Source organism: Limulus polyphemus, unplaced genomic scaffold (genome assembly GCF_000517525.1).
Source record: "Limulus polyphemus unplaced genomic scaffold, Limulus_polyphemus-2.1.2 Scaffold3734, whole genome shotgun sequence".
In the NCBI taxonomy this organism is placed as follows: domain Eukaryota; kingdom Metazoa; phylum Arthropoda; class Merostomata; order Xiphosura; family Limulidae; genus Limulus; species Limulus polyphemus.
In genome coordinates this window covers 30,977-45,546 of record NW_013669344.1, presented here as the reverse complement: position 1 = coordinate 45,546, position 14,570 = coordinate 30,977, and the positions used below count along the sequence as shown (strand labels likewise).

General features: G+C 30.7%; 1 protein-coding gene across 1 annotated transcript in view; it reads left to right on the top strand.

The window, feature by feature from the left end:
- Nucleotides 1-14,570, top strand: part of LOC106469942 (spermatogenesis-associated protein 13-like) — a 76,245-nt gene that overhangs the window by 53,485 nt on the left and 8,190 nt on the right. The window contains exons 5-12 of the mRNA XM_013930463.2: nt 1,594-1,712; nt 4,974-5,150; nt 5,458-5,646; nt 6,159-6,338; nt 7,640-7,897; nt 9,414-9,539; nt 12,488-12,572; nt 13,739-13,897. Of these exons, the coding sequence (XP_013785917.2) occupies nt 1,594-1,712; nt 4,974-5,150; nt 5,458-5,646; nt 6,159-6,338; nt 7,640-7,897; nt 9,414-9,539; nt 12,488-12,572; nt 13,739-13,897 (1,293 nt within the window). The remainder of the gene's footprint in view (nt 1-1,593; nt 1,713-4,973; nt 5,151-5,457; nt 5,647-6,158; nt 6,339-7,639; nt 7,898-9,413; nt 9,540-12,487; nt 12,573-13,738; nt 13,898-14,570) is intronic.

Sequence of the window (14,570 nt, the reverse complement as noted above, 5' to 3'; positions counted from 1 at the left end):
ATATATAATTGGAGGAGTTTCATACTGCATAAGATTAATTCTTATAATAAAAGGCTAAGTAAATTCTATGCACCCTAACAAATATATGAAGTTTCCATAAAGAGTACATAATAGCATTTCAGCTACTTTTTTTTTTTGTTGTTGTTGTTGTTGAGCATGTTAATATTGTAAAACCCAAAGTTTTAGTTGAAATGTTGTTTATTTAGTCATTTATGGAATATTGAATTGTATTGGTGTATTATGATGTAACTTAGAGTAATAAATATTTAAATACCATATTCTTAACTGTCACAAACTAACCAAAAAAATTGCAAAATAGCTTTTAAACATTTATCTATTATAGACCATTAAAGTATTTAAAAATGAGATGTTTAAAAAATGTTTCTAGTCTTAATATAATGTTTTATTGAACTCATTAATCACAAAAGATTGCATTGTTGGTGCTAAATATCTTTTTGTTCATTCTAGCATCAACTTGTAATTAGATTTTTAAACAATGCTTAAACTTATAAATTGAAACTCTGGAATACTCCAATCTATATATTTTTAGTTTTCCATTTTTCAAATTTGTTTTGTATTTCTATCTGAAGAAGGAAAAGTAAAGGTTTTTTATTAAAACTTTGCCAGAAAATAACTGTTTATTTCCTAATTTAATCCTTAGAAGATTAGGTAATAGAATATAACTTTGACAAGTTTTTGTAGTAATCTTTCCTTTTTTCAAACAAGAATTAGCTGTCATGAAGCAAATACTGAAACAGAATGGTTTTCCTCATATTTTCTGGACAATAATGTTAAAAAGGCAATGGAAACTATTTCCAATAATACTAAGTCTTTGCTTATTCCAGTTATATACTTACCTCCACCACCAAAGGTGACAGAGGTTATGTTTTCACCCCATTTTGTGTGTGTGCTTGTTTGTGTGTTTGTCAGCAAGATTTCTCAAACGGATTTGGATGAAAGTTGGTAGATGTTTGGACTATGACCCAACTTAGAAGTGATTAGTTTTTGGAAGGTCAAGGTCGTAGCAAGCTCATGAAAAAAAATCCTTATCTGTTAACATGGGGACTGATTTTTCACACTAGTTTTGCTCTATTAACTCAGTCAAAAGTTATTGGATTTTGATGAAACCTGTTTGACATATGTAGAGTATTATTCCTCATTGTCCTTCTAAAGATAATCTGTGTCTGTTGACAATGTTCATAATGATGGACATACGGACACGTATGTTTTGAGAACTGAATATGAACAACACTGTGTGGTGGAGGTATGAGCTCTACTAAATGCCCTTCTAACTTTACAATGTTTACATGTTTGTTATTGCTATGAAGTTGTATTAATGTTGTCTTTGTGTTCCATCTTGCATTAAAAAAATGCTAGTAAGGATGTTTTTTTGTGCATTATTCCCTAATTATTTTAGTATTATTATAATTCATTTTTTTGTCCTATCCTGCACCAACATTTATTAGGTGAAGTATGGTATTCTTATATAAAATGTTCACATATTTGACCTAGTCATAAGTTATTGTGCTTATAATACCTTACATCTTTTTTTGTCATATAGCAATCAAGTTGTATTTTTCCCAAAATTTACAGGTCTGTCTGACCGTGATGGGTCTTATGATGGTAGCACAGCTTCTTCAGATGAAGTTGGTTCAGACAGTGAAGTACTTCGTTCCTTACCTGTGTCAAAAACAGAAAACTGTATTAAATTGGTAATGCTTTATTACTTTATTAATTTTTGACACTATAACACATATAACTTGTAATATTAAGTTTCAAGTTTATTGAAAACCTGGAGCTGGAATTAAAAAAACCCTTTTTTTAGTATATTATCAACTGATGTATTTTGTTGTATTTAGTTTAACTATATCAATATTATGTTGAAATCTTATGAATCATCAACGTATGAAGAATATTCGTATAATCATTAATCAAAGTAGTTCTGTATGGGACTTTCATTACTTTTGCACAGAATTTTCATAAAAATTTGGCTTTTCTACCCACATACTGTAGTTATCTTATTCTATAAATCATTACCATTCTGTATTAAGATACTTGTGTAAAAATATTTTTAAAGATATATCTTAATATTTTCTTGCAGTATTAGTATCATCCTAGAGATGTTGAATCAGTGTGTACCATTACATTGGACCAATGTTGGCTGCTGACTTTTTTTTTCTTAGCAGACTAATGTTAACAAATGACTACAGTTGACATGATGCCAACAATATTCCAACTTTTAATATTAATTACTAGGATAGCAGATCATGGTTGGTTCAGTGTTGGCCCAACAGAAGCATCCACTTTTATAACTTCACTGAAAAACAAAAATTCTGTTTATCTATGGAAATATTTCTAGTAGCAAGTGTTCAGAAAAATTTTCTTAAAAAAAAAAAGAGTTGCTCTATCCAGCACTATATGGAACATCTTTTTATTCATCTACCTGCAGAATAGTAATTGTTCCACTTCTATATATGGAATGTAATTGCTTTTTAAGAATAAATGAATACCCTTATTATTATGAAATTTCATTGATGGTTTGTATTTTATTAAAATAAATGAAAACTTAATTTATTAAGTAAAACTCATATTGAGTATATGGCTAGTAGTGGTCATCTATGTATAATTATTAATTAATTACTGAAGTTTATATTTTACATTTTGGTTGCTAGTCTGCTGCCATTTTTAGAAAGATCCAAAGAAAGACTGTATGTTGTAGCAGCACGGATTTGAACTTGGGTCTTCTTGATAACAAAGCTGGTGTGCTATCCACTTTAGGACTTTAATCAACAAACATATTTGAATATTTTCAGTTGAGGTATCTAGGTTTTACTGACTTCTTTACTATGTTGTCTGAATATGTTATCAGTTAGGTTGATGTAGAAGGCTTTATTTATCCTTCTCCTTCTCATTTTAGTATTATTCCAATTTATTCTGTGGTCTTCATCTTAGGCATGATAGGCTATTGCATACAGATTGATATTATAGTCTTGTGTGTCTATTATTCTCCTCACTTCTAATTTTTGTTGGTCCTTTTGTTTCTACAATGTATAAAAAGATGTTGGAAATGTTGTTTTGTTCTCCATTCGGTTTGTTATGTACTAACTGTGATCATATTGTGTTGTGACTTCTGAAAAATAACTAGCCAGATATAAGAAACCCTGGTGTTCTGCAACCAGAATTTTATTCCGTGGGTTCACAGAATTTGGACTGTACCATATTCTAATCCATGGAACTATGAATGGTTTCGTGAATTCGTGAAATTATCAGTACAGAAAGTATTCCATATATGGCACAGAAATATTTTGCAGTATGTGTGTTGAACCAACATATTATTCTTTTTAAGAAAAATATGAATCAGACATTTTTTGTTCTTGTTGCACAAAGCTATTTGAGGGCTATTCTTGTTCAGGCCAAATAATAGAACTTGACCATACTTCTTATCTAATTAATGCATTCATAGCCCCAAAGTGCAGAGAATATTTCATGGTATTGATCAGATTTGGACCTAGCTCACTAGTCTTAAGATCCAGGGCTCTAACACAGGGCCAGTCCATGCCCGACATGAATATAAGATGTAAAGTCATCATAATTGTAGGCTCATACAATCAGCTACTGTACATAACTTGTCATCTCCAGTCCATCTACTAATTTAGCATAACAAAACTTACACATACATTATCAGTCCATTATTGTACAAATTCATTAAAAGCTTGTACATGTTCATCCATTGACAAAGGTGTTGAAGTGGCACAGAACAATGACCTCTACAATAACTGTAACTGGGAAGTGTTGATTAATTACATCCTAGATAATACTCTGGGAGGATTAAATTAGTGCCTGATTTTATTATATACTTCTCACACTTGAAAGTCCAACAGTAATTTTTCTATGTTCTGTTATTTTTGTTTTATACTCTTATGTCATTTTATAACATGAAATTTTTAATAATGATGATAATAATAATGAGAAAAGGTTTCTTGTTTTTTTTGTTAAACTTTCTACATCCATAGATCTATGTCTATTTACATATAATTGCTTACTTAATATCAGTTAATAAGCTGATATTTTAATTTGGTGTTCTTTAATTTCTTGGATGAAACTTACCAGAGCCTTATGTCATCATTAGGATAACAGTTTAAAAAGTGGATACTTACCTTGGACCAATGATGAACCATCATGTTGGCTGATCTAAAAGTTAAATGCAAATTTCTTTTGTGCCAACAATTAAAGCGTATGTGATGAACCAACACATTGGCCCAACTAAGCGTTGATGTGCAAGTTACTATTGGCCCAGTCTTGGTCTCCTATCTTGATTGTCAGCTACCTAATAGCCATTTACACGATAGTACACCAAAATGGACCAATGTACATAACTTTGCCAATACCAATATTGTACCAAAAAACTGATCATCAACCAACATTGGCTCAACTTTAGTCTGCTAATCGAGAGGTTACTATCATTATATTTATGATAAAAGTTTAGATAAACGACCTATACACTCCAGGTGTAAATATATTTGTTTTTTTATTACTACCAACATTTCACTTTTACAGCTTCTTCAGGGTTAATACATACAAACTGTTTGATATTGAAGTATACGTTAATGTTTACCTCCATAAATGATAGTTTTGCAGACTTTCTGATGTTCACTATTAGAAAAGCTGCATCTGAGTACTATCAACTGTTATTTTAACATTTTGTATTGTTACTATTTTTATTTGAAGATGTGTTCAAATCAGTCACCTAAATGTTTTTTATTAGAATACTTGTATGAAGCTCAAATTCTCTTTCATTAGTTTCATGTTCTTTATTTTCTGAAAAGACAATGTCATATCTTTTGTAATGTTCTGTATTACATTAGTTGTATCAGGTTTGTATTCTGTTTTTTTGTTTCAATATGTGTTTCAACATTTGTAAATATATATAATTTATTATAAAATATATTTTCTGATACTCTGTGTTACAATAGTTCCATCAAAGTAGCATCACATTTGCTGAAGCTTTGTGGGATCATGTCACTGTGGATCCTGAGGAACTTAGTTTTAAGGCTGGTGAAGTGATTGAAGTTTCAGACTCTTCAGATGAGGATTGGTGGTGGGGTTCTATAAATAATCAAAGTGGCTGGTTTCCAGCCACTTTTGTAAGGGTAAGACACTTTCCACATCTTTATTTTAGATGTTCTAAGATAATGCTTTGCTCAAGTGTTAATTTGAACTTTTGATTTTAGTATTTAACTAACATATTTTTACTATTATTAGATTTTTCATATATTTTGCTGGAAACTGTATTACTTGCTACACTAAGCTAAATTAAAATTTGTGTATTTATAAATGTGAATTATGATTTTGTATAAATTTATCCCACAACTGTAAAGTTCCTGAATTTTGTATTTTTAATTAATCTAGCTATAAAAATAAGTAATGTATATCTGATTTCGTACCTAACAATTTAAGCTTCGAGTAAATCAAGAGGACACCTTAGAAGATTGTGTTGAAAAATTAGCAACTGGAGATTTAACTGGAGATTCCAGAGGCAGGATGAACATTAGTCTACTGACTAAGGAACAAGTGCGTGCTAACATAGTTCAAGAAATTATTAGTACAGAAAAAGATTTTGTTAAACATCTTGAAGATGTTGTTCAGGTATTGTAACAAACAGATTCCAATCGTAATCTTACAGGGTGTCTAGAACATAAAGTATTTTAAATTATGACTGTTGGGATGTGGGAAATTACTTTCCTATTCACATAAACTAATATGTGCTTTTTAAATTTTTATTTTATTATTCTTTGGCATGTGAATTGCTGTTTTTTTTAAGGAAATAGACTTTTGGTCAAAAAAATCACTATAAGTGTATTTCCGAAATTATAAAAGCAATTAATTAAGATATATATGTATGTGTCAGAAGAATTTTTTTTCATCTTCTTCTGCCTCTGTTTTTAAATTACATATATGACAGTTCAGTGATGTATATGGCATAGTACATGTGTCATTTTTGTAATTTTTCTCATATAGATTTATGCATAGTTACAAAGATTAATTTTAAACCGTAGTTATAACAGTTTTATGTATTCTCATAAAGTACTGTTTTGTCTTTAAAATAAATAGATAAAATCTTTATTTATCATCTTTTTTTCTATTCTTTATGATTATAGGGTTACTTAAGACAGGTTCGAAGGAGACCAGATATGTTTTCACCAGAGAGGATAACAACAATCTTTGGTAACATTGAAGAAATTTACAAGTTTCAAAAAGAGTTCTTAAGAAGGCTTGAAGCTTGCATTGATCACAATAGACCACATTTAAGTTTGGTGGGAAATTGTTTTTTGCATCATGTAAGATCAAAGTTATCAATAAGTTAATAGAATGTTTGTAAATATATTAATTTAAGAAAGTTTTAGGCAGTGTGTTGAGATGTTGAATAGTTTTCTTTGAATTGCTCTTGCCTTATGTCTGGTTTAGGAGATTATGAAATTCAGAAAATAAAATATTGTCTCCAAAACAAGAAAGAAGGCAGGTGCAGTCCATAGGTAGTATTCAACAGTATATTAGTAAGTTTATTTAAGTTTTGAATCTTCATAAGACAGTCAAATGTTAGTCAAGATCATCAATATATTCAAGTTTATCAAGAGCGCGTTATTATGATTACTAGTATGTGTTATGTTAATATACATCAATTTTGAAATGTTGGAGAAGATTACATTAATCTCACATTTACACTAGATATTAGAGTTAGATTAAGGTTACTGCTTTCATGTTTACAAGCAGTATATGCCATTTTATTTAACAGCTTATAGAAAGTTTGGTATCAGAAAGTTTGGTATATACAGCTTTGGCATGAGAAGAGTAAATTTGTATAATCTTATTAAATAGATATGTTTTAATTTTCATGGACATGAATAATATGTTCTTCGGACTTTATTCTAAATAGTAAAAAAATATTTAATAATGAATAAGGATTTTTTAAGTTGTTTTTTTAATTATTTGGTGCGTAATATACCATATAGTAGTAGCTAAATTTTCTTTGTCTGGATAGAAGACTGAATAATAAATACGTTTTACATCTTTTTGTCAAATCTTTTCTAATGCTACAATAAATTTCTTAATAACAACGTTTATAATGAAAATATTTTTTTTTTATGTAGAATTTTAAAGAACATAAAACCACCATAATACAGTTCTTTGAAAAATGAATAGGCATATAAGAAATTATTTACTTCAGTAGTTTTCTGTTTAATGGTGAAACTAATTAAAGAAGGTTAAAACTTAATCTAATACACAAAATCAAAGTTTACCTCAAAAAATTGAGAGTAGCGTGGATCACTGTATAATTCCTGAAGTTCACTCACAGCTAATGGGTGATTGTTACAGTAGTCAGAGTAGATTCTAAACTCTGTTTTCTAAATATGGACAAAATATTTTAACATGTGAATACAAAATGCTCAAGTAAAACTCATGCACCAATTCTTGAATAAATATAGCATTTTTATTTATTTTACAAATTGTAACATTTAAGCTATAAATAGTTATATAATGTTATCAAGCATTTTCAAATACATTCATGGTTGTATAATTCTATTAATTCTTGAGCATTTAATATGAAGTAAATACAAATGTAATTACTTTGAATCTGTAGGCTTGCCGACTTCTACAGCAAATGATAGACATTTCCATGGATGGCTTCTTACTAACACCTGTTCAGCGTATCTGTAAGTATCCACTTCAGCTGGCCGAACTGCTCAAATACACAGACATCGATCATCCAGACTACATTCCAGTCACAAGTGCCTTGTCTGCTATGAAAGAAGTAGCCCAGCTAGTGAATGAACGAAAACGTCGAATGGAGTGTTTGGAGCGTCTAGTGGAGTGGCAGCAGACTATTGATGGATGGGAGGTAAAATATATATATACTTGAAGGAAAAAAATCATGATTATGATTTGCCTACTTTCAGTTATTTATTTAATAAACAGTAAAAAATGAAACATTGTACAAACAATAAAATGCAATATTCAAAGGATTAAAAATATATAACACTGATTGTAGATAGAACTTTAAACTTCTAAAAAGTTGCAAGTATTTTTGCTTCAATTTTCTGAGTTTTCAAAAACTTATTTAAAACAATTGTAAAACACTGAGTGATAAACAAAAGCTCTTAGTGGAATACTTATAAAATTTTTATAGGATTGATTTTTGTTGTGGCTCAGCATGGCCAGGTGGTTAGGGCACTCGACTCACAATGTGCGGGTCGCGAGTTCGAATCCCCATCACACCAAACATGCTCGCCCTTTTAGTCGCGGGGGCATTATAATGTGATGGTTAATCCCACTATTCGTTGGTAAAAGAGTAGCCCAAGAGTTGGTGGTGGGTGGTGATGACTAGCAGCCTTCCCTCAAGTCTTACACTGCTAAATTAAGGATGGCTAGTGCAGATAGCCCTCGTGTAGCTTAGCGTGAAATTCATAACAAACCAAACAAACCATTTTTGTTACACATCTTTATAATTACTTTTCAGATCTTAACTATGCTTCAGTGTTATTTCATGAATGAAAAAATATTTTGTTTCATAGATTTTCGTTATATCCTGATGACAACAAACAAGTAAAAACTTTAATTAATTTCTCTGTTAACCCTTTTGCTGTGTAGTTCCAATATATCCACATAAACGTTTATACCCACTGACTGGAAAATTCAGACTTACCTCACGGCTACCAAAAAATTTTTCCCTCTACTGTGACATGCGGGAATATCCCCTGTACTTGAAACAGTCACAAAACCTGTGTGTGTACTGCCATCTGTGTTCTACGCCATGAAACCTGGATGTTTAGATGCCTCATTACAAAATTGCCAACTTTGCAGGAACACACATAGAATCTATATAAAGACAGCTTCTTTATATCTTGGATATTGCTATCTAAATAATTTGCTTTATATTTTGTAATGATTTTGGCCTCTCATTGATTTAATTTTGTCTATATTTATGGTATTTACTGGAGAACTCTTATCTTCTAATTTTCCTCAATTTTTTTGTTTAAATCATTATTTTTCACTATTCAATACAGTTTTCAAAGAATATTAGTGTCAGATGTAGAAATACAGCTTCTTTAGATATTGAAAAAGTAATACAAAGGGTCAATTTCATATTTTTATTTTTTGGTGGATAATTGACACTTTTTTGGTAATCAGCCTGAAAATTAATTGTGCAGTGAAAGGGTTAATTAGAATATTGTTCAAACCACTTGCCTACAAGCTTTTAATAGCAACAAACTTTGGTCATGCTGTCTGTCCTGCTTAATTATATCATTATTATGAACAGGATAGTGAAATTTACTGGGTGCTCTTAAATGTGTTGTTTGGTTTCCTTTTTATGTACAGCTAAGTTTCACTAACTTAATTCTAGTTTATTTTTAAAGGGTCCAGATGTATTAGACTTTTGCTCTGTCCTCATTCACTCGGGTGATGTTGTAAGGGCATTTTCTGGATGGTCCCGAGAATACACACTGTTTCTTTTTGATCATCTTTTAGTCTACTGTAAAAAGGTGAGTTTAGCTTTGTATGTTTTGTTTAATGCTTATACTATATTATAAAACTTTTCATGTATTTTGCCCAGATAAGCTTTCTAGAACATGTGATAAATCTGGAGTGTATGTTTAGCTTTTAAAAACCCATCTTTGTATAAAAACAGCAGTAAAACTTGTATATGTTGTAGTTTAGATATTCAAAGACATATTTTTATGCTTATTTTTAATGTACACAAGTTTGTACAATATTTAAAAGACTCTTTGTATAACCAACAACACATAGGTATTTTTCCGTCTTTTCATTTTTTGTAGCACTTGGTAGTTTTTGTCTTAAGGCAAATTACTCCATTTTGAGTAACTAAATCAAAATTATGGTAACTTACAAGTCATGAAAGCTATATTTAAGTCTTTATTACAATTCTTGATGTTTGTTGTTGACATACTTAAAGGTATATTACTACTTTGATGTTACTTATTTCTATTTGCTGTGATTGTATTTAACAGAAAATACCTACATGTGACACTATTTGTCACTATGTGTAAGAAAAAATGATGATATGTTGTTTCTGCATCTAAGATATGGAAACTGTACTGCATCAAAAAAGTAAAACTGCAAAAATGTAATACAGCTTGGAACATTAAACTTGGATGCAATTCCAGAATTTCATATTCTTAGTAAACATTACACGTGTCCTTCTATGAGAATGCAGATATGTTGGAAATGGGCTTGGCATGGCCAGGTGGTTAGGGAGCTCGACTCCGCAATCTGAGGATCGCAGTTTCAAATCCTGCCCCACCAAACATACTTGCCCTTTCAGCTGTGGGGGCATTATAATGTGATGGTCAATCCCTATATTTGTTGGTAAATGAGTAGCCCAAGAGTTGGCAGTGGGTGGTGATGACTAGCTGCCTTCCCTCTAGTTTTCACTGCTAAATTAGGGATGGCTAGCACAGATAACCCTCGTGTAGCTTTGTGCAAAATTAACAGCAACCAAACAATGACTCTGATAACACAGTATCTGCCATTTCAGCCTTGGATTTGATTATATACAGATTTGCTGTGTTGGTGAATTCTTCAAGTTTAGTTATTGTTTCTTTATAATTGAGTGACAGTATTAATCTGCTTGTAGGCAGAGTTTTTTGATGGCAGTACATACCATCAAAGTTGTCAAAATGTTGGAAGCCATAAAAACACATTGAAAAGTGTCATTTAATTTTAGTTTATCTCAGTCCATAGTGGGGAGATTGATGACAAGCTATTAGATGACTAACCTTCACAATAGACAGTCAACACAAGTTCATAAAATGTCAACTATGCCATATTATGACCAATATTTGCACAACGTCGCTATAAATAATTGCCATTCTACTGCCCATGGACTCATTGTGAAGTGTAGGACAGTAACTGAAGTGTTATCAGTAGCAAAGTGGTAAGGAACAGACTTTGTTAGTCTGCCTTAAAGTCCAGATGACATGCTTTAGTTCTGTGATTTACTGCAGTGCTCATTTAGCTTTTGTCAAGGCTATAAGAATTGGCAGCAATGCCATTGGACACTTGCGAGTTAAGATTACATTGCTTTACTAACTGCTGAAAGGTTAGTCTACATGAAAAGCCAGAGATGATGAAATAGTAATAAGTGCTGCATTGTTGAATATGACAGTTTCAATAGCATATCAGGTATGGTATGAGAAGGCATAAATTTGATTGAATATACATACGTTATTGTGTTTCCAAGGGCCAAAAGTGGTGTTAGGCCTAGTGATGTGACCTTTCATGGGTACATTTGAATCAGACTTTCTTCTGATGCACAATAATGTCCAATTTCATAGTGGCATAATTGTGGTGACTACCTTGAACAAAAAACTATAGAAATAATTGATTGGCAAACAAAAAGTGCTGATGTAAATCCCATAAAACACCTTTAGGATTTTTCTTGGATGTCATGAAGATCAAAGCCCTAACCTACCAAGTGTTATGAGATAGCTTGACATTGCACTCATTAAAGAGTGGGACAGGATCTCCCATAACATCATCTTCTAGCCAATTGGAAGTATACCACACAAATTCAAAGACGTGTTAATGATAGGGGGTTTCATACTCATTACTGATATTTTTTCCTGCTCAAAATGTGACTCAACCTGTTTCAATCAGACTCTAACTCTTACCACCTTGAATTTGTCATATTCAATAATTTGTAACTTGCAATAGTTTTCAATGAAATTGATTCATAAATTGTATATAGTGGCATTAAAAAAAAATTAAACTCATTTTAACTCTCTTGCTCATTTGGCTAAATTTGGAGTACTTTATAGCAAATAATAGTCCTTAAGAAATGGTTATCATATTTGACACTGACGTAATTAAAATACTCGAATTTTACTGTTTTATTTAAGAGAATATAACTAATCTTGAAACAAGTTTTAATTTTTCTAGACAAATTGCATTTGACACTAGATTTTACTGCATCTAATGATTTTTACATTAGATACAAATTGTTACTGTATATAGTAGGGTAGTTAATATGCTGGGTTTGACATAAGGGTTTACTATATTAATAGCTAAGTATTGTAATAAATTTGAAATACTGTTATAGGCAGTAGAAGACTACAAAATATTTTGCATTTAGTTTCTATGTTTGTAGGAGATTATTACAACACTTTGAACTAGTTTTTGCTGTATCTAAAACATGATTACAGTACTTGAAATTAGTTTTTGTCAATGAATTAAGTAATTGCAACTCTTTACATGTGATCTTTGCTCCATTTAGGAAATTATTACAAAATTTGAAGATAGCTGTTTAGACAATGGTAAAGAAAACACTAAGAAATCTTTCTAAAAGTAATGTTGATGAATTAATTGGTAGCAGTACTAGTCTCTGTCCTTAGAACCCTCACATGAGCTGTTTAGTATTGTGATTGACATTAAAAGTGATACTAATGTGACTACTGCACTTCCTCATTTTTAGGACCTTTTAAAGAGACAGAACTATATATATAAAGGAAGGATACATCTAAGTTCATGCTGTATATTTAATGTTGAGGATGGCAAAGGTGAGACGTGTTTTGTTTCTGTTTATGTAAAGTATCGGGTTGTAAGACTTTATAAACATCCTTCATTATTGTGACAAGTTGTTTTTTGTGAAGTTTGTTTCAAAAGTAATTTAAGACTCAACAAGATTGTTTTACCTTAGTCAAATTATATGGCAGTATGTAACTACAGACATGGTTGGTGTCATGGATATTTAAGAAAATTCTTCTGTTAAATTGTGGAACTTCCAAAAAAAATAAATATTTCTAGTATAACAAACAAACAAAATACAACAAATTTTAATTACATATGTTTTTTTGAAAGAAAAAGCTTACTTCTCAATAAAGCTGTGAATCATCTATCAATCCTTACAGAACTCAAATGAAAGCGTAGTGTATAAGTATAAATATATGAATTTAATATCTTTCAAAATGATATTTCAGGAAGAAACACAAAGACTATCTAAAGTTATCTGTATATAGTACAATTTCTGTTGTTTTTTATAAATATTTTATACTGTTAATCTACAGATATTTCTGAGTTTTCAATCTATTAACATCATATCATTTCCTGACATATCCAGAAGACCCGATTGTTATAACTGATAGTGAGTGGTCAAACTTTGTATTTATGGTATTATATTGTCTGCTAAATTCCTTTTAATCTATACTTTTGATTTTAAATTTCAAAGTACTTTATTCCAATATTATTTTTGCACAATAGAAAGAGTCTCCACCAGTTGGTGCTGAACATGCTCCTAACCCTAAGTAAAAGCACTTAGCCTGTAAATGCTGTTTGAATTTCATGCAGGTAACTGAGTAAGATGCATAAGCTAGGAAGCAACCTCAGTGAACTTTTACAATCTGTATTACAGAATGAAGGAATAATCTTGATGAAACTTGTATTATAATAATGATGAATGTACTATAACATAACATGTTACAACACAAAACTAAACATTATTTTGTTGAGAAAATATTTATAATTCATACGTAACTTATTCAGGAATCTCAGTATTGAATATAATAAATTTGTATATTTACATCTTATTGGGGTTGGCTGTATTCTTTGGATGACACAACTTCTCTTTGGTCAGTAAATAATTTTCCATATTACCATTTGTCTTCTGATTTTAAATTATTTTTTCTCTAACATTTATACTTGTTAAACTAAGATATTTCTTATTTAGATGTTCAGTTTGGAATAACAGTAAAAAATGCATGGAAAATCTTCTGTGCTTCACGAGGCAAGTGGTTCATGTTCTATACTAAAACACCAGAGGAAAAAACAAGATGGTTGGAAGCATTTGGGGAAGAAAGACAAAGAGTTATGGAAGATGAAACACAGGGTAAGCTTTTGTGTTTTTATTTATTAAGGGGCTTTATAGTTATAATATGAATGATGATGATTTATTTCTTGGGCCATACAAACCTCATGCAAAGATGTAAATAACATTTTTTATTCTACCAAAGTTTTGTCATCTCTGCATTTTACCATCATCAGTGTTACTTATTCAATGTAACTGTTAAAATTCGTATGGATCTATATTCAACATAACAATAAATACAGTGGTTGTAGGCATGCCCATCAATTTTATAATGAATTCTCTGCTTTGCTAGGTTAGCTTGATAAGCAGTTGTGATGATCTTGTTCTGCACCATGTATGACTCAGTCATCAACAGTAGACTTTACCATCTCACTACCAACAATAATAAGTAAATCCTGTGAAATGTTTTATTAATACATAAAGATAAGTTACACAAAACAGCTTCTTAATAAAGGGCAAGGGTCATACATATACTAAGTGACAAGTCCAATTAGGCACCAGTAGATTAGAAGTTACATGGTACTGCTTGCAGAAGCAATAGTGTTACGTATTGCAAATTTGAAATAGTCCGAAGGTGATATTTTAGTTGATTTACACTATTTGCCAACAAGATTGACACACACCGTCTTCATTTTTTACACAAATATGTTTTAATATATATACAACAGTACAATTTAAAACAACAATTATTACA